The sequence below is a fragment of the Parus major genome, chromosome 18 (genome assembly GCF_001522545.3).
Source record: "Parus major isolate Abel chromosome 18, Parus_major1.1, whole genome shotgun sequence".
Classification (NCBI taxonomy): Eukaryota; Metazoa; Chordata; class Aves; order Passeriformes; family Paridae; genus Parus; species Parus major.
Window position 1 is genome coordinate 5,405,106 of NC_031786.1, and position 24,938 is coordinate 5,430,043.

The 24,938-nt window shown below is 38.4% G+C and overlaps 1 protein-coding gene across 1 annotated transcript in view; it reads left to right on the plus strand.

The window, feature by feature from the left end:
* The window catches only part of CA10 (carbonic anhydrase 10), a 168,978-nt gene that overhangs the window by 134,603 nt on the left and 9,437 nt on the right, over positions 1–24,938 (plus strand). Inside the window, exons 5-6 of the mRNA XM_015645856.3 lie at positions 22,501–22,596; positions 24,183–24,255. Coding sequence (XP_015501342.1) covers positions 22,501–22,596; positions 24,183–24,255 — 169 coding nt within the window. The remainder of the gene's footprint in view (positions 1–22,500; positions 22,597–24,182; positions 24,256–24,938) is intronic.

Below are 24,938 nucleotides of genomic sequence, written 5' to 3' on the forward strand. Positions count from 1 at the left end.
CTGATATCCAGAGCTGGGTCTCTTAAGACAGGACAAATCACTCTGTGCAGATGCATTTCCCTTGACAACAGAGCACAAACAGACAGAGGAGTTGACATTCAAGGACTCCCTTTCAGATGCTGAGATGAATTCTGTCCTTTCAGGTTGTGTTTTTCAAGGTTTCAAAAGCTTTTTTGGGCAGGTGGACAGATGAGCTCCAGCAAGGTCAAGCATTAATTACTAATTCAAGCCTACACCTGCACAGTTAAGTCTTACTTCTCAAACACACTTCCAAAGTACAAGCCCAGATGCAAATCAATGGTTGCAAATTTCCAGGGACGGGAACCTGATGGAGTTCTTTGAGTGTCCATCCACCCATACAAGTGTTGCCTGTATAAATGAGTGATCTTCCACAAGCTTTCAGTTCTGGGGGATGTAACATCTATATCTCCCAGCAATGAGAGGGGGAAAGCTGTCAACAAACCAGGTGACTTCCTGGGAGAGTGTCTTTGTGGTGTCACAGGTGCTTTCAGGGCTTGCTGCTAGTTACTATTCAGTCCTGCCTTGGATAATGCTGTCAGTGGAGATGAGATAAAGAAAAATAACTTCCTAGGTTTATTAGTCAAATTTAGCTTGTGCAGGTAAGAACAGCAAGGAATATTTGCTGGCACAGGCTTTAGGAACCAGGGAAAAATCATTGCAGGACAGAACTGTGTGACTGCAAATTGCAGACTGAGTTTCCAGGGCACTACCCCATTACTGCTGTGTTGGACAAACCCTCTGGGTTTTCCAGAAACCTCTGTTTCACTGAGGAAACAATTCCCAAGTTACCCAAGAAGAGTGATCTATTCCAGTAGATCACAATCAGAATTATTTCTGCTGCTCCTTTCCTCCATTCCCATCCATGTCTCTCCCCTCATTTTCACTGAGCTTTCCAAGTCATATCAGGATGCTCCAGAGAGCCAGGGGTGCCTGGGGAGAGGGCAGGGGATAGGGCAAACACCTCTCTCTCCCAGCACTGTGAGACTTAGATTGGCTCAGGCCTAAATTAAATTCAAGTCCAGACAAAGCAGAAGCCTTTAAATAGCCCAAATCCACCTTGAACCAGCTGCAATGTTCTTTACACATCTGAAAATCCTACCTGATGTCCACACTGAGGAAGAAGTTTCTTTTAGGGACCTTTATTGCCTAGTTCTGCAAGTGGGCAGGCACTCAGAGCAAGCTGGAGAGCACTGGAGTGGTATGATGGCATGAAGAATAGCCTAGAAATAGAAAATTGGTTCAGAATGTACTGTGGACTGAATGATATCGAGAGGTTTGTAATTTCCAGGCTTTAGCTTATAACTAGGTGTTAAAGGCTGTCAAGAGAGATCTCTACAATAATCTGGTTACCTTTTAGCCCCCAATTATCACTTCAGTAGACAGAATAATTGAACTAATATTTAAATAGTCTGATTTTAAGGGCTTCAAAACAGTGTATCAGATTATCAATATATTTGGCACTGGTAACATGGAAAGGCAGGCAGGCTTTGGAATGCTTAAATAAATAAATGGAGTATTTACTTATCCCTATGATATGGGCTTGAGTGAGTTTAATTCCCTATTTGCATGAGCATCCTACTGTATTATAATGATTAAAAAAAATCTTGGCTTAGGCCAAGTCTCCAACTAAGACACCAATCATTTGTGTCTGCTGCCTAATGCCTCTATGCAAAACAGGTTTTCATGCTTCAGAGTCTGTATCATTTAATGAAAAAGCCTGGTTTCCATTCAAACAGCAGAACTGAGTGCTGTAGCTCAGGCACTGTCTACCTTGTTAAAATGCAAAGGTAACAGCCTCCAAAAGGTTCATGGTGAAAATGGGACCCTTTAACTTTACCATGTGGCAAAGTCATAAAAAACTTTTATGGTCGATTTTTTTTCCTAAGCATAAAAATGAAAAATGTGCTGCAGGAGACCTCCAATCAATTTGGGACTGTGCATTGTGGCAGCCTTATCAGTGCCAAGGCAGAAAGTCAAGGAGCTTAATTATTTGGGGTTATGCACTTTTCACAAACACAGTGGCTGGAGACTTTCAAACAAGAAACCATAGTCCACAACACATGAAAAAATATATATTTCTTCTTTGCCCACCCTTCCAAAAACTCATGGCCATTTATAAACACACAATTATTTCATTTGCTACAGAAGAATTAAAATGAAAGTGAGAACAGGATCTGAATAAATGAGCATGTATTGCTGTACACGCAGTTTGAAACTCAGATTTACTTTTGCTGCTGCTAAAAGCTGCTGAGAAAATCAACACAAAAATACAAGAAAATGAAGATAAAAGGGAGAAGCTGTAAGTTCTGAAACACCAGTCTCCTCTTGATACTGCCATTTCTTCAACTGCAGACGTGTTCTGTGTGAGTGGGAGAGCGATAGTAAAGGATTATCAGGGAGGTCAGTGTTGTAAATCCAACTTGGGATATTTTTAGAGGCAGGACTGTCAAATAGACAGCCTATAAGAACCAGCCACCAGCTGGGGTAGCTTGATCCAGCCTGCACCAGAATTGGAGTACTCTGAATTGTTAAATCACAAACAGTGGCTCTGTTACTAAGACTTGCCTGTGAGGTTCCAAACATCCTCCTCAAAACACTTCATGGTAGTGTAATTTATAGAGGAAAAGCTTGAGATAAGATTGTATTAGCACACCTTCCTTCCTCTTCCTCAGGCAGGAGGATTAAATCAGATAGTGATGCCATTGACAAGGGAGGACAGGAATCATCTGCTTCTTCCTAACCCCACTCTTGCAGTGCTCACAGAGCCAGCCCTGAACAGCACCTACTACACCAGGTAACCCTAGCACTGCTGCCAAGAGCTCGAAGAAGGAAGCTCAAAATTCAGATTTTTCAGTTGCCACAGAACACTGGTATTGCATTTTGGAGCCTCTCTTGGAAGTGGAGCAGGTCATTTTTAAGTATTTCAGCCAGAAGTGTACCATATTCCAATGCTTATTAATGTTGAAAAATCACCCTCTGGAAAATGTAACATCTGAGGGAGAATGTGTCTAATGGAAGAGGGACTTCCTAAAATCTCTATAACCCTTAGAGTAATGTTGAGCTTCAAAGGAGAAAGTCAACAGGTAACATAAATTTCTATGGGAACAGAATATAAATCCAGGAGAGGTGGTAATATTGTCATCACTAAAGTATAGGGAGGCTGCTCACATGAGTAATTCAAAATCACTGGGATATGAATTTGTGCCTCAGTTTTAAGAATGCATCTCTGTCCTCACTAAATACTACAGATGGCTTCACCCAAAATTTTATACAATATCAATAAAGAGCAGGATTGAAGTACAAAAAGACACTTATTCACGGAATGTTCTGTATTGAAGGAACCCACAAGGATGACCAAATCCAACTCTTAAGTGAATGGCCTGTACAGGGTAATTGTGTTTTTCTAAAGCAAATTCAATGTTGTGTTTTAAGTTAAATGGGATTTTACTGCTTATTAATATAACAAAATGCAGCTGGGTTTCTTAGCAAGAAAGCCTCTCCTTCTGAACTATGCTGTTGAAACCCACAAGAAAGATTACTTTCCAGGAACAGGGAACTGAACTTTTTGTGGTGTATTTTACATCAAAAGGCAGTAAACTTCCTGCACTGACTAAGTGCTAAAAATACATCTTAATCCTTTCTGACCTTCAGAAGCAGTTTAATCTTGAACTTTGTTGGAGTAGTTGACTTTAACTTATGTTTCTGTAATTTTTTCGCTAGACAGTCATCTTCAAGCCATGGATAATATACACTTGTTAAATAAAAAAATCCCAAACTTCAGTAGCCAGGAGAAATTCTAAAATCAGTCAAAGGTGCAGCCACTATAAATCATTGATCATAAATAGATAAATAGAAAAAATACAGAACAAGTACAACTAGTTTTTATAGGAATGGCCACATTGCCAGGCAGCAGCAGGGTACTCCCACAGTCACAGGTTTACATTTAGTGCCACTGTAGCCATGCTGCCATTTTTAAAGAAAAATTAGATTCTAGAAATAGACTGTTACATCCCTCCCTTAGGCAAAACCCTTAATTACACAAATCAAGTTATATGATGACCAAACTTTGTAACAGCAATAAAGAATTTTACTTTGAGTATAATCAAATTCCCTTATCATAAATAGAACTCCTGTTCTTTTCTCACCTTTCTAAAACTTGATTAGCAGTGGAAATACAAATAAGGCTTTTGACTTATTTTTTTTCAAGGGGAGAAGTTACAGTGCATACTACAGGCCTAAGTGTGCATTTTATGATAGTTCAGGCAAAACAGGAAAAGTCAAATGTTTTATTTGTAGCAAGCTGTAAAAGGGAGTTTCTCTCGGTGGATAAAGCCCAGAAATTCAGTTATTGCCCCAACAGGATTCAGGATTGGACCTGATGAAGCTGTAGCTCTTAATGGATACAAACTAAGAAAAAGATACAGGGGCAGAATTATGTATTTATGTCTTTTAGCAGAAAGACTGACAGTAACATATAACTGAAAGGAGCAGTCATTTAATTTTATAACCCCAGACAATCATTTGAAGCCATCTGGAGATTGAATGATGGTCAGAAAAAGTGTTTAACCCCTTCTAAAATATGAGACTGCATTTCATGTACCCAAGTATGATTTTGATCTTTATTTTAGGCTTTCATTTTCTCAGATTACTGAGGTTTTTGCATGGTCACTGGAGGTGAAAAGTTACAGCTCACATCAAATGAAGAACCTTTACAGCAGTCTTTTAGTACATCATCATTCTGATTATTTAGTCATGCTAAAATTGCACTAAGTAGTTTTGGACTAACTGAATACATTAATTTCAGATATAAAAACAAACCAGAAGCCACCTGATTTCTGCAGATCATAAGCTGATTTCTAGAAAGCATCTTTAAATATTTGAAAATTTTGTGTGTGGTGTTTAAGGGAGTTTCCCCTCAAGCACTGAATGCCAGGCTGTTGAATTTGGGTACCAGCTGCTACTACATTGATGCTCTCTTTGTCATTCCCACTAACGTGCAAAAGGACATTCACTCCCAAATCACTTCCAGCAGGAACCAGAAATGTTTCTCTCTTTGCTCACTGGTGCTGGAAAGTGTCCACATTCCCTGGATTTCCCCATGTTTTACTAAAGCATTTGATTATTCTGGGATTCTACATAGAAAATTCCAGATTTTTGATACAAGGAGCTCCATTTCTGGGGTCCAGCATTTTTTTTTTTCTCTTGCTTTCTGAGGATTTTGGAATAAAAGCCCCATATATACCATTTGCTTTACACTGAATTTCAAGAAACTCCACAGGCAGATTTTTAAAGGGGTTGTATTTCATTATCTACACATATGTGGGCACTTCTTGCCAGAAAACTTTCCTTTGTTGGAAACTTCTGAATCTTATGAACTCTCCATCCATTAGTAGAATTGCAAGAGCTGTCCAAACAAATTCCAAGCTTTATGACAATGTCAGATCATTAATGTAGCATGTGACACAGCAAAATATCTGCATGGAATAATAAACATTGAATTTCTTAGATACCAAGTGAAGCAGATTCCTTTAGTAATAAATATATTTTTGCACATGTTTACTTTTTGGTTACCAACTGTTCTCTCTTTTGGGGGGAGGGAGAAGTGAAAGAGAGTGTCAATGTACTGAGAGCACAGTCTGTCACTGACTGTAATCTAAATCCCTCTGGTGCCTCAATTTTAAAATCCAGCATCATAAAGCAATAAGGTGGAGTTTTTCTGCTTAGAGTAGCAGCTGCAGGATTTGCTTTTTAAACCACTGGGACATGAAAACATTCAGCACTCTAAGCCTCCAGTGTCACTTTTGCAGTATTCACTTTGCCTCATTCCAAATGATTATCATTTGCTTGGGGTGACTTCACTTGCAGGATGACTCTTCTTTAACTAAAGAGCACTTTACCTCTGCAGACAAAAATCTATGTGCATTTGGAAATGGATTTTGTTTTATGTCACTTGGTAATCAGTTTTCCATTACACTTTTTGTAAGTTTTAACTTTTTCCCCAAATATATTTAACGTAACATTCCAAAGAAAAGAGCAGTCCTACTAACAATCTGTACAAAAGTTCTTGCAGCTACTATGGACAACCACAAAAGAAAATAAAAATAAATGATAGGCATTTTAATTATTATAATTTATCAAAACAATTTAAAACAGAGAGCAGTTACTGTAAATCTTACCTTGGGCAAAACCCTCATGGAGGCAACAGACTGGTCTGGGGTAGAACTATGATTTCTGTACTAAGAGTAAACTGCAAAAATCCCTGTTAGCCCAGTCTGTCCTCACTGATAGTACCCCTGAGCTGGATGAGGGATGCTGGGGATCAAATAAGAAATAGGAGAGCCCAGGTTTAATGACAGATGAGCTACAGTGATGAGGATCCAGTGAAGCTTCTGAACCCATTTGGTGCTGAGCATTCACAGCCCACACAAATTTGTCTCAGTAAAAGCTTAAGTGGGAACAAGCCAAACTAATTTTGAGAGCAAGCCCAGCTCTTGCACCCAGACAGTAGGAAGTCAGTTTGGAAACTCACCTTTAGTAATTTTTATTTTACTCTGTAAAAATGGAAGAGCTTCAGACAATGAATGTGACCCTAATTCCAAATGGTCTGAACTTGCTGGCAGCTCCCATGGGAGATGGGAATTCCTGGCTCATTCCCGTAGCCAGGACAGGCACAGGAGGCAGTGACAGCAGGTTCTCCTCATCCCAAATGGATGTGCTGTCACTGTGCCTTGGGACATGAGTGGGGAGTGGGAGCAGCACATCCATCTAGGGCTGAACGAGACCAGGAGGAGCTCCCACCTCTCTGTCCTCCCCAGGAATAATCTCTGTTTCCTAATACACAGCTCCCTGACCTTCAGATTTTCTGTAGCTTCAGTGACTCTTTTGATAGGTCTTTGTCCCTTACTTTATGTTTAACAGTTTCTTATGACACATTTTAATATCTTAGCAAAAAGCAAACTAAATCATGTCCTTTCTAGAAGCCTTTTTATTACATTTTCATGGATTGCTGGCAGAGTTACAGTTGTCATTTAGAATACTGACTTGACCTTTCTTCACCACTGTAGACCTTTCCTGGCATGCACTGCCTCCCAGAAAGTCAAAATACTTTAAATTTGAGGTATTTTGTTTTAGCCATCTCTGTAATTTCAATAAAGACTGAGAAGGAAATAGTTCTAAGTTTTGTTTTCTTTAGACAAAATTGTGATAGATAATGGATTGGGATGTTTTACAAACAATAAAGGGAAGTAAAATTCAGTTTCGTTATCATGTTGGAAGCATGTCTTTCTAAAATTATTAAAATTAGAATAGTTTCTCAGGCATAGCTACTTTTAAAATAGCATGCAAGTGATAGCAGCCACAATGGCATCAGTGCTAACACTCTGAAGAATTAAAATTGACAGAGTTAAACCACATTTATTCCAAGTCAATTTTCTTTGCATTTATGTTTTAATATCTCACCTTTATCTGTCTGCATTCTTATCTCTGTATAAACTAACTGGATGTTATAGCATATACCTGCCAAAATTTGGTGGTTTGAAATACAGTAGGAATTAATTATGTTCAGCTACTTTTCAGTGCTCTGGTTGGGGTTTTTTAATCCACCTGCCATGAAAACATTTTCTCACTGACAATTTGCTATAGGCACATTAGAAAAGCACCATATACAAGTTATTACTCTGAAAATTATATCAAAGGCAAAGAGAGTTCTGGATTTTAGCTAGAAAAGGCAAGTCCATTACTGTCCATCTCTTTCCATCATTTTGAATTTTATCTGCTTTTTCTTATCTAAGTATGAACATGCCACTACCATATAGTCCCTGGAAATTCTGTTAATAACAGAATCAGTTGGCAACAGCCTTCATCTGCTTCACCTTCAGTGTAGGAGTGGCCAGAAACAGCTGTCATGTTCTCTCAAATACAAAATCCTTATGAATAAAGAAAATAGATTTTTTTAAATTTCCAAGGCACGTTCAATGTGAACAGCGTATATTTGGTGTATTTTGTTATGTGAATCTTTGTTCTTCTCACCTTCAGCAATTTCCTTCCCATTTCCTCTGACAATCAAAGCACAGAGTGATCAAGGCCTGAGCTATCAGTTCCATACAGCACCTCCAGCCCAGCCTGATGCTTTGAGGTGCAAGTCCACATCTCAGCATGGGGGGACAGTCCCATCACTTCCCATGCTGACACAGGCATTAATCTGACAGCATCCATTGCTACAGGAGCTCAACCACCCACTTCTCATTACTTTCTGCTCCTTTGTCTCCCTGAAGATGAAGTATCCTGGTGGGACTGTGCAGACCCAACTTCTTCCTTCTGCTCCAGTCCACCAAACTCAGTGCAGCACTTTCACTGCACTAAAATTCACTGAACAGAGCATTAGAGGAGCATGGCTTTCTCTTTTTTGGTTTATTTTTTGGGAGAGCAGAAAAGCTTATGGTAATGTGTATAAATGATAAATAAGAATATTTGCCTGAAATAAGGAATTCTGATTCAGAAAAGGATAAAAGACTTCTTAGTACTACTAAATGTACCAAGTGCTTTAGAGGACAGGTTAGTGTTCTTTGCTTGCTCTCTTCACATTAAAAAACAGGGAAGGGTCAATAAAATATCACAAAAATATGCTACCAATAAAAACATCATTAAAAATACATAATGCATTTACAGAACAATCCACCATGGGCAGAACATGAAGCCCTCTTTACCACACATTCCTCTAGCAGGACATGCCTGTATTTCAAAGACAAAAACAAATAATCAAAGGGACAGACAGAGCTCTCAGCCCAGTTCTGAGTGTTGTGGTTTTGGAGCTCATGGGCTGTTCTGAAGAGCATTGTGTCACTGACTTGTGATGCCAGTTTTACTCAAAATACAAATTACTGCACTGAGACTGCTTCATTTATTTTAAATTTTTGCACATTTTGTTCCATTTTTACCTTCAGAGCAGTGGAGGCAGTGAGATATTTCCAGTGAAGTGGCTCATGGACAAGCCTGGGAGGGTGGGGCTGCTGTGTTTTCAGTGGTACAACCCAGCCCTGACCCCTCCTGATTTGGGCACAATTAGTGCCATGAAAGAGGCAACATGCAGGAATATTTCCATGTGCATCTAAGGCTGCAAATCATAGCCTAACCCCAGGAATTCTAGTGTAAGGCAGAGTACTCTATGGGAGCCTTATGCTCTTGGAACCTATTTTGTGCCTTTTAGTCAGTCTGTACCCACAAACATATTTTTATTCACACTCAGCCCTTCCTTGGGGAGGGACATCACAGGAAATGCAGCCAGTTCCTGAAGGCATCTGGTCTGCAGGCTCTTGGATGAATCACAAGACAAACTGGCAGGAAATCAGGGAGGTTTCTGATAGTCTCTGCTTGTCTTTCAGAAAAAAATGTCTTTGAAATCAAGTTCCCTCCACAAGGTACTTTGGTTTTGACACATAAGCATTTTCCAGCAAAACCCTGCTTCAGCAAAAAAAAAAAAAAATATCCCAACTAGTTCTGCTTATGATTAGTGCAAGGCCTTATTCTGTGTGAAGCTCAAGGGTGTATTCAGTTAAGAGGATTTTCACTGTTTGATTTATAGCTTAGAGCCTCCCCATCTACTGTTTCTAAGTCACAAAAGGCACAATAGAGGAACTGTTCTTCCTCCTGACTGGTAGAGCCATTCCCTGGGGCAGTTAATTAGAAAGAACAAAAAAATCACCCTTATTCTTCCAGATTCTAATGAATGTCAGTCTATTCTATTCTCATGGGATTTTCTTTCAGAAATCCAGGAAAATGATGAAAGGAAAAATGGCAGGGAAAAAAAAAATGTTCCAAAAGCCTTTTTTTCCGTGGCCTATTTGAAAATATATCACTATTTTTTAGATATAGTCATTATTGAAGATGAATACATCAAAGAAAGTTGGAAATCTTTTGTTAGAATTTTGAGCTGTCAGGCTGCATATTCAGGGTTTATCCCCACAAATCTTCATATACATCAAAATCCTCCTGGAAATAAGTGAAACCATGGGGACTATGACAGATGTAATCTGAGATGTATGTTTGCTGTTACTGTCAGAAGCACAAAAACTGTGGTGGGGTCACAATACAAGAAAAAACAGGATGCAATCTCTAGGATTTAAAATATTTAAATCCATCTAAATTTAAAATGCAAACTCCACTGTGAGCTTTAACTTCATTTTTTGTTATTTTATATAGACAAGGTATTACTAAATAATAAAATATCTAGAAATTGCCAATACTGTAGAAATTACCAAAAGATTAAGGTGAAAAGAGAATTTTTTAGACATAGGCTTCTTTCCTGGCAAAGAATATCACATCCATTTTTTTAAGTCATCCATCTTTCAAATTACCTTGTAAAGTCATCAATATTTTGGTTGTGATTATCAATCAATCTTTGGGCAGACTGGAGTAGATCAATTTTATCTGTGTACTGCTAGACAGTATTCCTTACTTTGTGCTCTGAAAGTGGTATCTTATAACAAAAAGTGAATTTATATTCTTAAATCTAAAGATGTACATTGTTTAAAATAAAATAATATATAAAAGGAGAATTCTAGAAAACCAACAGAATTACTGAGCTGTATCATCCTACATCAGCTAAAAATCTGTCCTTTAATGTTTATGAAGAGGAAAATAAAAGTGCAGTGAGGAGCTGGAAGGGACCATCTGTCTCCTTTTAGTTCATTGTTTTGTTTTGAGCTGGGCCTGATTCAAAACCCTGATTCAGAGATGTCCAGTGCTGGAAGCTGTCACATCATGATCCCCTTGGAAATTTGGAACTCCTGATGGCTGCACACAGCAGACATTAATGACAGCCCTTGGAATGCTTTTGGCTTCCCAGCCATTAGCACATTTCCCCATTAACTATCATTTACTTCCCAGGGTAATTACTGTGCCTGGTTTACAAATGACAGAGGATGAGTCAACTGCAGTCAGGACAACAGGCATGGCAGGGTGAAGACAGGGACATGAGAGCTTGTGGTGTTTGCAAAGACCCAGAAGCTGTTTCTCAAAATTCATTGTGTTATTATTCTGTTTATTTATATCCTTGATGGGCACCTGAAGCAGGCAGAACTTGCACTGTTGCTGCTCCAGTGGAAGTTCATCACCCCAAGGGAGAGCACCGTGCAAACTGCAACATCCAACTGCATCAAAGAAAAGTCATGATCCTCCTGTCATTTATACACAGTATTGTGCCACCCAGAAAGCTTTTTATCATCTCTACCTGAACCTGCGTCTCACCAACTACTTTTAAAATGTCCAAACTTGTAAATATAGAAAAATAGGTAGATTGAACAATGGTAGATAGAGAAGACCATAGTATAATACATATGCCAAGCTAAGTAGATTTCAAAGTACTTCTGAATTGCAGGGCCATAAGCATTTGACAATATTAAAAATCAATGAAGCAGTGAAAATCATTTACAAGATGTACTTTCAAAGTTCATGGAATGCTGATGGGGTGAATACCTCTTAAAATGTCTCTAAATGTACAGTAATTTCTGTTTGGATGTATAGCCTCAGATTTATTGAACCATTTTATTACTTTGAAAGTCTTCGCACTCTGATTCTAATCAGGAGACCTGTAACTGAAGAAATGTTTATCAAACTGCTGTTAATGAAGTAAATAAAGCAATCCTTAGCATGCACACATCTCATCTGTACAACTTTCTTACACCTGCTACCTGTGGGGAAGTGGAGCTGCACCAGTTTCTGCAGAGCAAACTGCACTATGATAACAGCAGCATGCTTCCCTTGGAATTTTAATTCATATTGGAAATCTCATTTACAGTGGTGACACTATATGGAAAAAAGCCACATATTGGCTGGGTGAACACCTCCAGCTACAGACAGTAAAACTATTGCCAACAACTTGAAAAAAGGAAGCCAGCACAGCCTTTGCAGTCTGAAGTCTGTGACCTGCTGTGATGCATCAGCCTTCTAGTTTTTGGACCAAATTTTCTCAAATGATCAGCATAGTGAGAGCTAAAAACGATATGTCTCTGTGCATACATATATAAATGTGAGCTAAAACCAGCAGCAGGTAAATGCTGAGCTGCTTTGAACAAATAATCCTCTATTTAATAGTTAGGTGTTGCACTATATTGGGAATGGCGAGAAGCACAACACTGACTCTCTCAGCTGCATTGTCCAAGAGAGCAAAGTTTATTATTCCTGATCTTCATTTATAGACAGGTTTGAGAAGGTCTGAGAGGTAAAACTCTCATTGGTCATTAAAGCAACACATCACCATCATTGGTTAAGTGAACACAACCCCTTGACTGTTTCTTGCAAGTAAACAACAAGGATCTAAACACCACCTGCAAAGATTGTTGTCCTTTACCAAGGATTGTTTGGATTATTTCTTACGCTTTCTCAGGCCAGAGTGAGTCCTTTGTTTATCAAGAAGCTGTCTTTGGTGTTTTGATTCATGAAAAATTTTCCTCCTCCTTGTGTTCCTCCTGTTCTGAAGCAATATAAGCTGGTCCTGCTTTAGATAGGTTGCACTGGTTTTTTCCCTTTATTGCTGCTGGCAGTTTTACCCTTCTCCCCATTTGTTATTAGCAGTAGAGGAAGCAAAAGGAAATGGGAGTTTGGGGAGCTCACAGAACCCCAGCTCCTGGTTTGCCTGCCTGCAGAGGAGTTTGCCATGGCAGCACCATCCTCATTCCTGCTTTTCTTTGCTCTGGTGTCTTGTCTGGGCCGAGATTAGAGCTTGTTTTTGTTATACAGACAGACCTGCATAGTTACAGGTACTTTGTTGAGAGACAGTTCCTGGAAGGTACAAGCAGATCCTGCACAAGTTACTGCCAATGGAACTGTTCCACAGCATCACTCTCAGAACATTTTCTCATCTAACTGCAACAGTGACCTGTAATCCAACCTCAGCCCCAGGGACTGTAGAGTTTTATCTGGGTCTTTTCAAGTAGTAGCAATTACCTTGTCCAATTAGATCTGCTTTTATTTATTTACTTGTTTACTTATTATATTTTATTATTATTTATTTACTTATTATTTACCAGGCCTTTGGTTGGCCAATAACAATGTAAATATAATAAGCATATAAAACTGCACAGATCTGTGGGAAAACTACTCCAATCCTCACTTCAGTAGAGTAATCCATGCCTGTCCCACCCATGACATTCCCAATATCAGAATTTGTGACAGCTGCCAGATGTCAAACTCTAAGGTGTTCCTCTGTTACTTACTGAATTTTGAGTACTTCACTTGTAAAGCATGGAATAAACATGAAAGATGCTAAAAAAATATGTTCTGGTGTTCCTTACTTAAAAATCAGAAGTTCCAGAAAATATAATAACATCAAATCATTTATCTAGAGCAAATGCAGTAGTAATTTCAATTCCCTACTCAGAGTATAAGCAGATTAAGCCTGTGCCTGTTCTCCCAGCTATCTTCTGAGTTAAAGGCAATTTTTCTGTTGTCTTTTTTTTTTTCCAAAAAAATGCATGTATTTTGTGGTGCTTCAAATAACACAGAATAAACTTAGCTAAAAAAATTATAGAATGCAATAGTTTAGTGCTCCAAAGTTAGGATGTGGGAGCAGAAAGGTGGTTGGTTGCATCTCTTAGTTTGCTTGCCTTGACAGTCTTTTCTTGCCTCCCTCTCTGCTGTCTCTTCTGATCTGCCACAGAGAGAGATGAAACAGGGTGAATCAAACAAGTCAAAGTAATTCAGAATGTTGGGGTTTTTCTCAGCCACAACATCAATTCTGCTGAATTCCAGCATCACTGTACATTTAGGTTGCACATTAATGCTACCCTCCTTGTAAAATAAAATAAAATAAAATAAAATAAAATAAAATAAAATAAAATAAAATAAAATAAAATAAAATAAAATAAAATAAAATAAAATAAAATAANATAAAATAAAATAAAATAAAATAAAATAAAATAAAATAAAATAAAATAAAATAAAATAAAATAAAATAAAATAAAATAAAATAAAATAAAATTTTTATAACATAGTTAATGCAACATTTGGGATAGCTGGGTTTTTTTGTTTATGAAATTTGTTGATTCTAATTATGTAACAACAGAGCTAAAATTCAGAATGCAAAGACACAGTTTAGCTGTACAAAGAAAAGGTGAGATACTGCAACCTGCCAGAGCACCTGAATTGATTTTTCTGTGCTTCCACAAGCACTTGCAATAGGCACCTGTGACATCCCCAGGATAATGCAGGTGGCAGAGCAGCATCACTGCCCTTTCCCACTGTGATAACCCTTTGGAAAAGCAGTGGCCTGGTCTCAGACTTGTATTCACTAACCCCTGAACCCACTGAGACAGAACAGGGTGTATTTAAGAACCATTTTCCACTCTAGGATATTCACAGTGGGGGATGGAACAGCAGGATGGTGTTGGAAGAATGACAGTTTAAGTGAAAGGAAGAAATGGGTCAGAAAAGGACAGGGGAAAGGTTTGGTGTTCATAAAAATGGGAGTATTTGGGTCTGAACATGCACAAGAAAAATGCCATGGCTTGGGTGGCACAGGCAGCATCAAAAAAGGCTGGAAAAGAGCAGGGCTGAAAGGGAGCCCAGCCCTGCTGGGCACAGACAGCTACAGGCATGACTTTGATTTAATCTTCTCATCTGCTGACACTGTCCAGAGCTGACAAGGTCAACGGGAGCAAAATATTAGTCTATTAAATGAAGGTGGGCAGCCTCAGTACTGCACAGAAATATAGAGTGACTTGATGAAACAGCTGAGTTTAGTTGGAATTACAGGGGGAAAGCAGACAAACTGAAATTTGAACTGGAGCACCAGAGCCAACAGCAACTTTATATATGTGGTTGAGAGATGTAATGCCCTGAAGTACTAACAAATGTGTTTTTACATCTCATCTTGAGAGTCTTACGGATTTTTTTCAGAAAATGTCCTAAAAATCTCAACCTTGGTGCTCAGACTCACAATTGTTTTCAGTGAATCTATTTCCCTGGTGAGTTGCCCTCTTTTCTTCTGCAGCAAATTTCTTCTACTTGACTCCCAGTTCTGCACAAAGTGATTTACTGGAGAGATTGCATTTTTTTTCCCTTTCTGGAAAGTGTCAGTTTCTGAGCAAGATCAAATAACCTTCTACACTTCAGTATTGACTAATTTTAATTATTAAAACCTTCCTCCCAGGAAAAAGAATCTTCATGCAGTTTCATGAGAAAGCAGCAATTTTTAATAGGATTCAGGGACTTCTTGAGGAGATCAGGGAGCTCTGGAGACAGAATTCTGAGTTTATACTAGGCTTACACTTCTACAACAATTTTTAAAAGTAGGAAAAACTAGATTTTTTTCTTTGCCTTCTTTCTATGTGTCTCTCTTTAAACTTGAGATAATGGGCTTTGTAAAGGCTAGAGAAACAGGAATAGGTAATATATTATGAGTAAAACGAAATCATATATATATTCAAATGAATTATAAAGCTAAACATTTACTTTGCATATATATTAAGCATATTAAAATCAGAAATAAATCTTTTATTATGAATCCTTTTAGTGATACACAGTCCCCCACTGACAGTTTCATGTGGAATCCTTTCCCCACAACAGCCTGGCAAATTGATATTGCTGAAGTGTCAATGAAAGAAAATAACAGCCACATTCCTTTTTGAATTTCTCACATTTAAGTTCTCAGGTTTTCACATGATTGACAAATAATCAAATGTTTTAGCAAAGTAATGGGACAGTTACACTGCTGCTCCATAACTCAAAAGCTAAAGACAGCACTACCTGCATTTAAAGTAAAAGACAGTTTTGCCTACAGAAACCACAAACCAGTGTATCTCACCTCGACAACAAACTGTTTACTGCAGGATAAGGAAATTAAACACATGCTTAATGATGTAAGATTGACAAAGTAATAAAGTTATAGAGAGAGTCAACATTATCTTCAATTAGGTGTCTACTTTGGTTGAAGAAATCTTAGCATTACAGTTCAAGGAGCTGGATTTTTATCTGCAGTAATTTTCAGCTCCATTTCATCTGTGTACTAAGAGAAGGGGGTTGTGTTTCTTTTGCTGTGCAAAAGCCATACCAGAGGATATGGTACATAAAAAAGAAATTAAATAAAGGAAGAGGTGTCAGGCACAGCACTAGGACAAAGTGGAGAAAGTACAGTTGGGAGAATTGGTGAATAGTAATTGCATGGGGGAAAAACTAAGAGAAAACCCACAGGAGGCATTGCTTGTATAAAGCCATCATTCCTTGTACACCTAAAAAACAACACATTTCCATCACCATGCACAAACAGTCAAATATTGGCATGATTTTATGGGATTGGCATCAATTCAAAGGGAAGCAGAGTATTTATCACAGCCCAGCACTCCAGTCACACTGGGAGCACCCAAACTGGAGACAGCAGGAGCATCATCCACTCTTTGAACCATCCATTCTCCCCAGGGTGTCCTGGCAGGGGGAGGTGGCTGCTGTCAGGGTGGGAGAGGGGCAGGCACCACTCCTGCTCTGTGCCTGCCCTCCTCACTGACCACAGAGTTATTCAGGCTGGAAAAGACCCCTGAGACAACCTTTGACTGCTTGCCACCTTAAGGTGTTGTCATCAAAGGACATGGTGCTCTGTGAGGAGATGGAAGCAGCTTGTACCTTTCACACCCCACTCAGACATTATTCCCCCGTGGAAACCACAACATCCCCACTCACTTGGTATTTCAGAGTCTGTAGTTTTCCCAGTGGGAGCTGGTGGCAGCAAAAGTGAACAGTGGGTGTTGTTTGCATGGCAGTCAGGAGCATTCTGCAGGCCAGGCCCTTTGCCAGCCAGAGTAAAGAGCTGCTTTCACAATGTGACTGAGGTCAGGCTTTCTGCCAGCAGAATAGAGTTTACTACATGGACAAAACAAATTTCAAAGACTTCAATTTGAATCACTGCCCAAAGTCATCTTTTCTAATTACAGAAGGTCCAACAAACCAAAGACTGGTTCTTCAGGAACTCAGCATTTTAGAGCGTGGCACATTCCCTGATCTACTCTCATTAAAGCAAAATATCTCTGGCATCTCAGGTATTTCCAATCCAGTATTTCCAGCATTTTAGCTGTATAAACTAGCCTGAAAATGAATACAGACTGTGTTGTCTAATAGGGCAAAAAAAGCTTTGACTTCTGTTGTCTGGTGTAGAAAGTCAGCTATTAAAAAATGCAAATGTGACTTTACTGCTGCCTCTTCCACCACCATCATGTCCATGTCCTGCATTTGGTCAGCAGTGTTTGCCAACACCCTGCTTCTTTCACCAAAGCTTTCAGAGGAAGCTAAAGGGCTTACTTCAGAAAGATAACTGGCTTAGTTCCAGCTCCCAAGTGTCACTTATCTTCCCTACTGAGTTTAACACCACTCAAGTCATTCAGAAACAAGATAATTTTATATTTTTCTGCCTTAAGCTGTACTATATCACATTCTTAGATAATCCCTGTCCTCTTGTTTTTTTTTCTTGGGTGCTATTTCTTAACTTCAAATTTGCCTATTAAATTACAAACGTGAAACTGGCTCTTAGGCAATTCATATGAACAGCAAAAGGCACTTGCACTTCCCTTAGCTTTACAACAAGCTTCCAGGATATTCTTAAACAAAAAAGAATAAAACCCACTTATCTTCTGCCTGCAGGGCAGAACTGTGCCAACTTTCTCTGAATCTTTGACTCTGCATCTCTGACAGGTGTTAAATTTCTCAGAATAATTTCTAAAAATTTAACTCTAATTTATCATCTTATCTAACACAGCATTAATATCCTAAAGGACTCCTGACAGTTCAATAAAGCATCATTCTGAAAATGCTTTTGGCTATTTTGAATCAAGCTGGGCTTTCTCAAACTCTTCTGTGTTTGAACTCTCAACTCACATTCCAACAGCAACTTAACCAGCAAATATATCAATTTCAGGTTTTTTCCTCATCAGGCTTTAAAAGTTTTCTTTTTACCATATTTTGAGGTGCTGGAAATCAAGTGAAATTCCCACATTCTTCTGCCAGAACTATTTGGATTCTGATCTTCTTTTTGTGCCTTTTATGGGTGATATGTCACAAATTGTCATAGAGCAGTGACACAGATTGAACTCTGTAACATGACATTCATTATTGAGATGTTTTCCCCAATACCAGTAATGTCACATCTGATCCTCTCACAATATTGATACTGGAGCAAAGGACAGCTGTTCCCATGCTGGAGGTGACGAGCTGGGCAGAGATGGGAGGGAGATCTGCTCAAAGGCAGAACAGCATTTGAACATATTTTTTTTAAGTCATAGGTGAGCCACCCAATCACTAAAGTGGAAGGAGACTTTTGAGAGAAGAGCATGAGAAAAAAAATCATAGAATCATGGAATTGTTGGAAAAGACCTTTTAATTTAAACAACTTCAACTGTTATCCTATAACTTGCCAAGTCCAAAGTTTACTTCGTCCCCAAGTGCCACATCTGCACGTCCTTGGATGCTAACTCCACCACTGCCCTGGGCAGCCTCTTCCAGGGCTTGACAACCCTTTGGGGAGAGAATTTTTTTCCTAAAATCCAATGTAAATCTCCCCTGGCACAAACTGAGATCATTTTCTCTCCTCCTGTTTCTTGTTACCTGGGATACATCAGCCCCCACCTGTCTACTACATCTTCTCCAATGGACAGTACTAACAGCTTCTTAAAATACATCCTCAGTTTTATTCTGTGCTTTCCTCATATACATACATTGCTGGCATTTTAAGAATATAAAATGCCATGCTTCATTTTTGGCACAAATAGAAGAATAACATTCTGAATTTTCAATACATTTCTATGCTCAAGAGAGAAGGTAAAACTGATAATTGCCTTATTTCTGCTTCTGGTTTGGAACCATAACACTAACCTTTACTTGTTAGCTAAGATTGGGTAGATTAAACTTTATTTTTCCTTACTAGATGATGAAATGAGGACAAAAGAGGCAAGATCTAGATTTTCACTAGACCAAATTCTCTTAACATTTTTTTGCTCATCCTTTTATTCATCGGTCTGTGACGTGTCTCTGTCTGCCCTTGCCCATCATGCCCAGCCCCTGAACAGAAATGGAGTTACAGGTGGTTCTTTGGCAAGGTGGACTGAGATACACAGTACTGGTGGATTTTGGAGAAGGCTTGAACTGCAAATTCCTCTGTCCATGACCTGCTTTGGCATCCTTTGTATTCAATGCCTCAGGGTAATGCACTGAACAACAGAAATAGCATCAATCACCACCTGCCCACATTCTTGAACCATTTTCTGCTGTTTTCTGGGCTCATTGCTAAAGAAATACAGAATTCCAGCAGAAATACAGAGCACCATCATGGAACTGAATCTACCCAATGGAGCATTTATACTGAGTTCATCATCATGGTGACTGAGCATCTGTTTTATTTAAAATGAGAAAGCAATTTCAATGCAGTGTTTAGTCAGAAAATCCTGCACAAATCCAGAAATTATTATAGACTCATCTAATAGTGGCTTTTTTCCCTACATTACCCCTGTTCTCTCTTAAGATGCAACTTTTGTAGATGATGGATTAGGTCAGTGCCAAATTATAGCTTGCAGTGAAATTCTGCATCAGCCAAGACATAATCAACATTAAGCATTTGAGCCTCAAACTTCAATTTGATCGTCACACAAAGCAAATTGCAGAGAAGTGCCATTTATTTATGTTTACCCAGCTCTTGCTCATCTGCTAATGATGAGTGACAAGAGTGGTTGAGTGGCAGGTCAGCCAAAAATACCCATGTTTGGAGCAATTGGCTCAGCAATAACTCCCCTGTCAAAAACCCTCCCCGAGTCACTCAGCAACCAGCAGCCAAGGAACATTTCTGTACCTCTGGGCCCAATTTGGACTTTTTCTACCTTGCATTTTCTGCTGTGTGGAAGAGATTGCAAATGGTCATGACACTTGCAACAGTTCCAGCTGCATTTGGATGTCAAGAATCCATCACCTCTCACTTTTACTTTTTCGGCCTGTTTACTTAATTTTTTTGTTGGTGGCACAAAGGTGAAAGTCCTGAGAGCAAATTCTGAGACATGCATGGCCAATGTGGTCACTTCAGACAGTAATTTGTACTTTTTACTGTAGTCCTAGGGATGCTTAAGGGAAATGTCAAGTTTTAAATATTACCTAAATTAATCCTGTTTCCTACTTGTATATAAATTAAAGTAAGACTTGGGAGAATATATATAAATATTAAGGAGAAAGACTTAATTGTCTACATTTATTCAGGGTTGGTTTTTTTTTTATATCTTCTAGCTGCAGTGGTTGCATATAAACAAGGAATGAGGCTCTGTTAGAGCTTCATCAGTGTAAGATACCAGGTCAGCAGCTCAAATGGCATCTAGAAATAACCCTAAAGCAGATTATGGCAGAGTCTTTTATATATATACATATATAATACTCATTTTTAGGAGCCATAATATATGCTGAAAATAACAGCTTGTGTTAACATGCCAAGGAACTCTGGGTAAGGCTCACTGTTGAACATCCTTTAGTGCAAGTTAGTTCTTGTTACCAACTGCTCTAATGCAATGGTTAGACACCAATTGTAGCTTCAGAGTTAATTCCAAGCACACCATTATTTCTAACAAGGTAGATTTTGCAGCCAAGATTAGTTAACCCAACTGCATTTCCACTTTACTGCACGATTTTTGCATTTCTCTACACAGCTGTCTGCTCAGAAGCAGGAGAAAAATGAGTTCCCTCCATGCATTCTTAGTCTTATTCTTTTAAATAAAAAATATTTTTAATATTGTTTATTTATCTAGGATACAATTTCTGGCATATAGCTATAAATGTGGATGACAAGCCTCTCTATTAAACCAGTTGTTTATATGCATTTTTTAAAAAATCACAAAATAACTGTCAAAAACAGTAAAAATGCAAAACAAAGCACAAACCACATTTGTCAGCAACAGCCTAAATAACCTGTTTTAATAAAGAGAACATCAAAGAGAGTCAGACATAAAAAATTATTTCAAACAACTCTTTTTGCATTTCTCCTTAGTTTCATATAGCAAAATTAATCTTTTTAACAGATAATCTTAAAACTGTAGTAGTTTGCTAAAATGCAAAGTAAACTGCTGGAAGTACAGGTGATCATGTACAATTCATGTTACCAATTTATTAATAAAGCAAGAGCACCGACTGCTGTGGGCTTATACATAAAAATAAAAGGTAAAACTATGGATTAATTAACAGTCCTTGGTGATGGACACCAATCTCAGCAGGTGTTGTTTAGGAAACAGTTAATGGGTGTTGTTCCACTTAACCAGTGCTGGTGATGTGTTGCTTTAATGACCAATGAGAGTTTTACCTCTCAGACCTTCCTGAACATGTGTGTAAAAGAAGATTAAGAGTAAAAACTTTGCTCTCTTGGACAATGCAGCTGAGGGAGTCAGTGTCATACAGCTGCTCTGTTCCTAATATAGTGCACTAGAAAGACTCTAAAACTTGTTAAAGTTGTAAAGTAGATATGTATTTATCTAGCACTGGGTATATGCAGGATCATTCCCAAAGGCATATGCACCAAAAGCAATGACTGTTTTTAATTTATTTTTTACAATCTAGGATTAGACAATATGCATAACACTTACTCATTTCCTAACCTTGCCTAGCCTTGCTTTGTACAGTAATTAGCTTTAGGTCCTGTCTGTGCTTGTGCCTCCCCAGTTTGGGGGTCATTGGTGGTCTCTGACTCAGGTTTCCAAGCTCTTCTTTGCATCTGAACTTTTCATTTTTCTTCTTTACTCATGCTCCTTGGCTCCTTGGTTGTAGCCCAAGCCACAAGACTAGTCCTGGCCAGTTTTGAGGTGTAACCAATCTTTCTTATCTCATTCTCCTTGCATTCTTGTCTCCCCTCATCCTGTGTTTAGGTTATAACTCCCTTACCACATTCTTTCCCCCTGTTTTTCTAGCACACCAGATGTTCATCCTGCTTCTGAAAGCATAGCAGAGGTTACAGAGACAATACACATTTTCTACCAAGCAGAATACATTTTAAAGATAATATACATTTCCAAGTTAGCTATCCCTAATCAATTAATCCCTAAATTTCTTACTCCTTTGCCTCAGTTTTAACAGTTCCAGACTTATATCCTGTATGTTTCCTCAAGTATTTCAACCCCTGATTCCTCTGTGCTTGCCTTGAGGCTGCAGAGTACAGATTACTTGGTGCCCATGGCAAATGCTGCTGGAGCAGGGAGGTGATGTCAGCCCCTGCAGTGCAGTCTGTAACTGGATGGGAGTGAATTCACTGGCTGGCAGTTCAGAGGAAAACACGCTGGTGCTGTACCTGCTGGAGCCAGATGGTGACTGGAATTACCAAAATGACTCCTACTGTAAACAGCTGAGAAATTACCCTGCTAGGAAATACCCACTGCAGAGATGGGATCCCAATCCAACCAAGTGGTGTGTGGGAAGTATTTGCAAGCACTCTATGGAATGATTCTCCACTGGTTAATTATAATCCTTCCCTTCACCCTCTTCTAGGTTCAGCTGATCCACTATAACCATGAGCTGTACACAAACGTCACAGAAGCTGCAAAGAGTCCTAATGGGTTGGTGGTAGTTTCCATATTTATGAAAGTAAGTATTCTTTACTACAGGTTCCTAATATAGAGATAGTAAACCTTTCCCTGAACTGTAAATGTAGGAGTCAGACACCTCATTATGCTACAGCAATGCCCAGAGTCTGATCTGGAGCCCAGAGACAGCTTCACCCTGAACTGAGCACACCATCTCTTCTCCAAGGCTTTTACAGTAAATGGGAAATTAAAAGGGATAAGAGAGGTGGGGGGAAATCCCCTTACATCATAAACATCACTTATAAAACCTTAATGGCTATGGCAGAAGTTACTAGCTTTGCAAATTTAGTGTTTCTTCATGAAATGTTATTCATCCTCTTCTAGTAGGTTGAGGCCCCAGGAAAGAGGGCATGTCATACTGATGTGTCAAAGCCAGCAAAATAAGTTTCTTCAGTGTTATCTAAAATGTCTTCAAACTAACAAAACTGAAAGAATGTTAAAGTAGAACTTCTAATATCTTCCATTTCACATAACTACAAAGAGGTGAATATTTTCTCTCTACCCTGTTTCGTTCAAGGTACATACTTAAGTCTATAATTTATAGTGATTTAACACTGAACTCAAGACCTCATGGTTTTCCCAAACCTGTTTAATTACATTGGGGAAACCTTTTCTCTCATTTTATATAAAAAATATTCTCCCCTCCAAATGTTGCTAATATTACTTCATTGTTTATCTCTGTTTCATCAGTCTACAAAAGTGTATTTCTGAGTAAGGCTGAAGTTCACCTCATCATACCTTAGGTATGAGATATCTATTAGCTCCCCTTAGTACTCTAATCCCATTTTATAAAGGTCCTAACAAAATATTAACCTCAGAATTAAAAGTATGCATTTCACAGAGCATATTGAATAATTAGATATAAAAGAGCACTTTTCACACAGATCTAATATTTAAGAAAGATATTTAGGCTGTCTTTTTTTTTTTTTCATCCAAAATGTATTGTACCCAACAATCTGATCTCCATTCATGAAAAAGGGAAAAATTAAAGAGAAGACAGAGGGAATCTTGTCAATATTTAGAAGTGCCTGCAGGTAGTTGTCAGAGGATGGACCAGGGTCTTCTTGGGGTTGCTGAGCAACAAGAAAGAGGCAGCAAGGGGGCAGAATCTGACACATGGAAAGTTCCACCTGAACATGAGGTGTTACCTCATATGTTGCCCAGACATAAACCAGAGGCAGAGAGCTTTAATTTGCAATTAAAATATCCTGCTGCAAGGAAATTATATTTATCAATAAATAAAGTAATAGAATACTAATGAAAATCCTGCCTAATATATCAACCACCTGCAAATTTCATCAAAGCTGTTGGAGAAGAAACCTGTGCTCTGGCTTTTATTCAGGCATTAATTTCTGTTCACCCTGTTCTCCCATTCTTGTGTTTTATTTATTTTACCAACTTTCTATCAAGCTTCATTAGAAAAACAAATAAATAATTCTTTATATCTCCCACAACAATGAAGAGAAGGCAGAACCCAATTGGAGTAGTATCAAGAGTGAGTATGTGTGTGCACACATGAAGACCTGCAGTTCTGGCAAAGAAATGTTTGTGAGAAGAATTTGACATTGTGCATTTTCTCCTCTGCAGGTATCTGAATCATCAAATCCATTTCTAAATCGTATGCTTAACAGAGACACCATAACAAGAATAACATATAAGAGTAAGTTTATTTTCATTTCTTCTGTGTGTTCATTTCTTCAGCTGTGTTCTTTCAGTATCAAGTAACACATTTAGTGATCCTGAAACAAGAGGCATTTTATTATGAGCAGAAACTCTAGGTTTGCATTGCCAGCAACTCTGCATGATAAACTCAGGAATGTGAAAAAGCTTGTTAGGTCATCACTTTATCAAATGAATTTTGAACTTCAAAGTCTGTTTTATGTCTGAAGGTGCACCAACAGATTAATGAAGTTATATTTCACATATACATATACTGTATTCACACAGAATGCTCAGGAGAAACTACTGTTAGCAGTAAAAGGGACATGTGGAGCAGCCTGGATTATATTTGATCTGGTTATGTCAAGATGCTGCACCATTACCTGGATTTAGTGTTCATCAGTGTTTTCTTTTTGTACAGAAAGTTATAGCATTCCTATTCAACTACTGCTGCATTTAACAGATACAGAAAGAAGGCATTAACATAGCTTGTATATTTGTTGTATTCACATTTGAGAAGCCTTTAACTGATGATCCTCAATAATTCCACATTCATATATTGACCTTGTGGAAAACTGGAGCTTAATTAAGATATTTTAGAGAAATTTAGAGAAAATAATGAAAAATATGTATAACAAATTAAACCTCTTCTCCTGAAAACCTCATTTTCTTTGTCAAATTTTC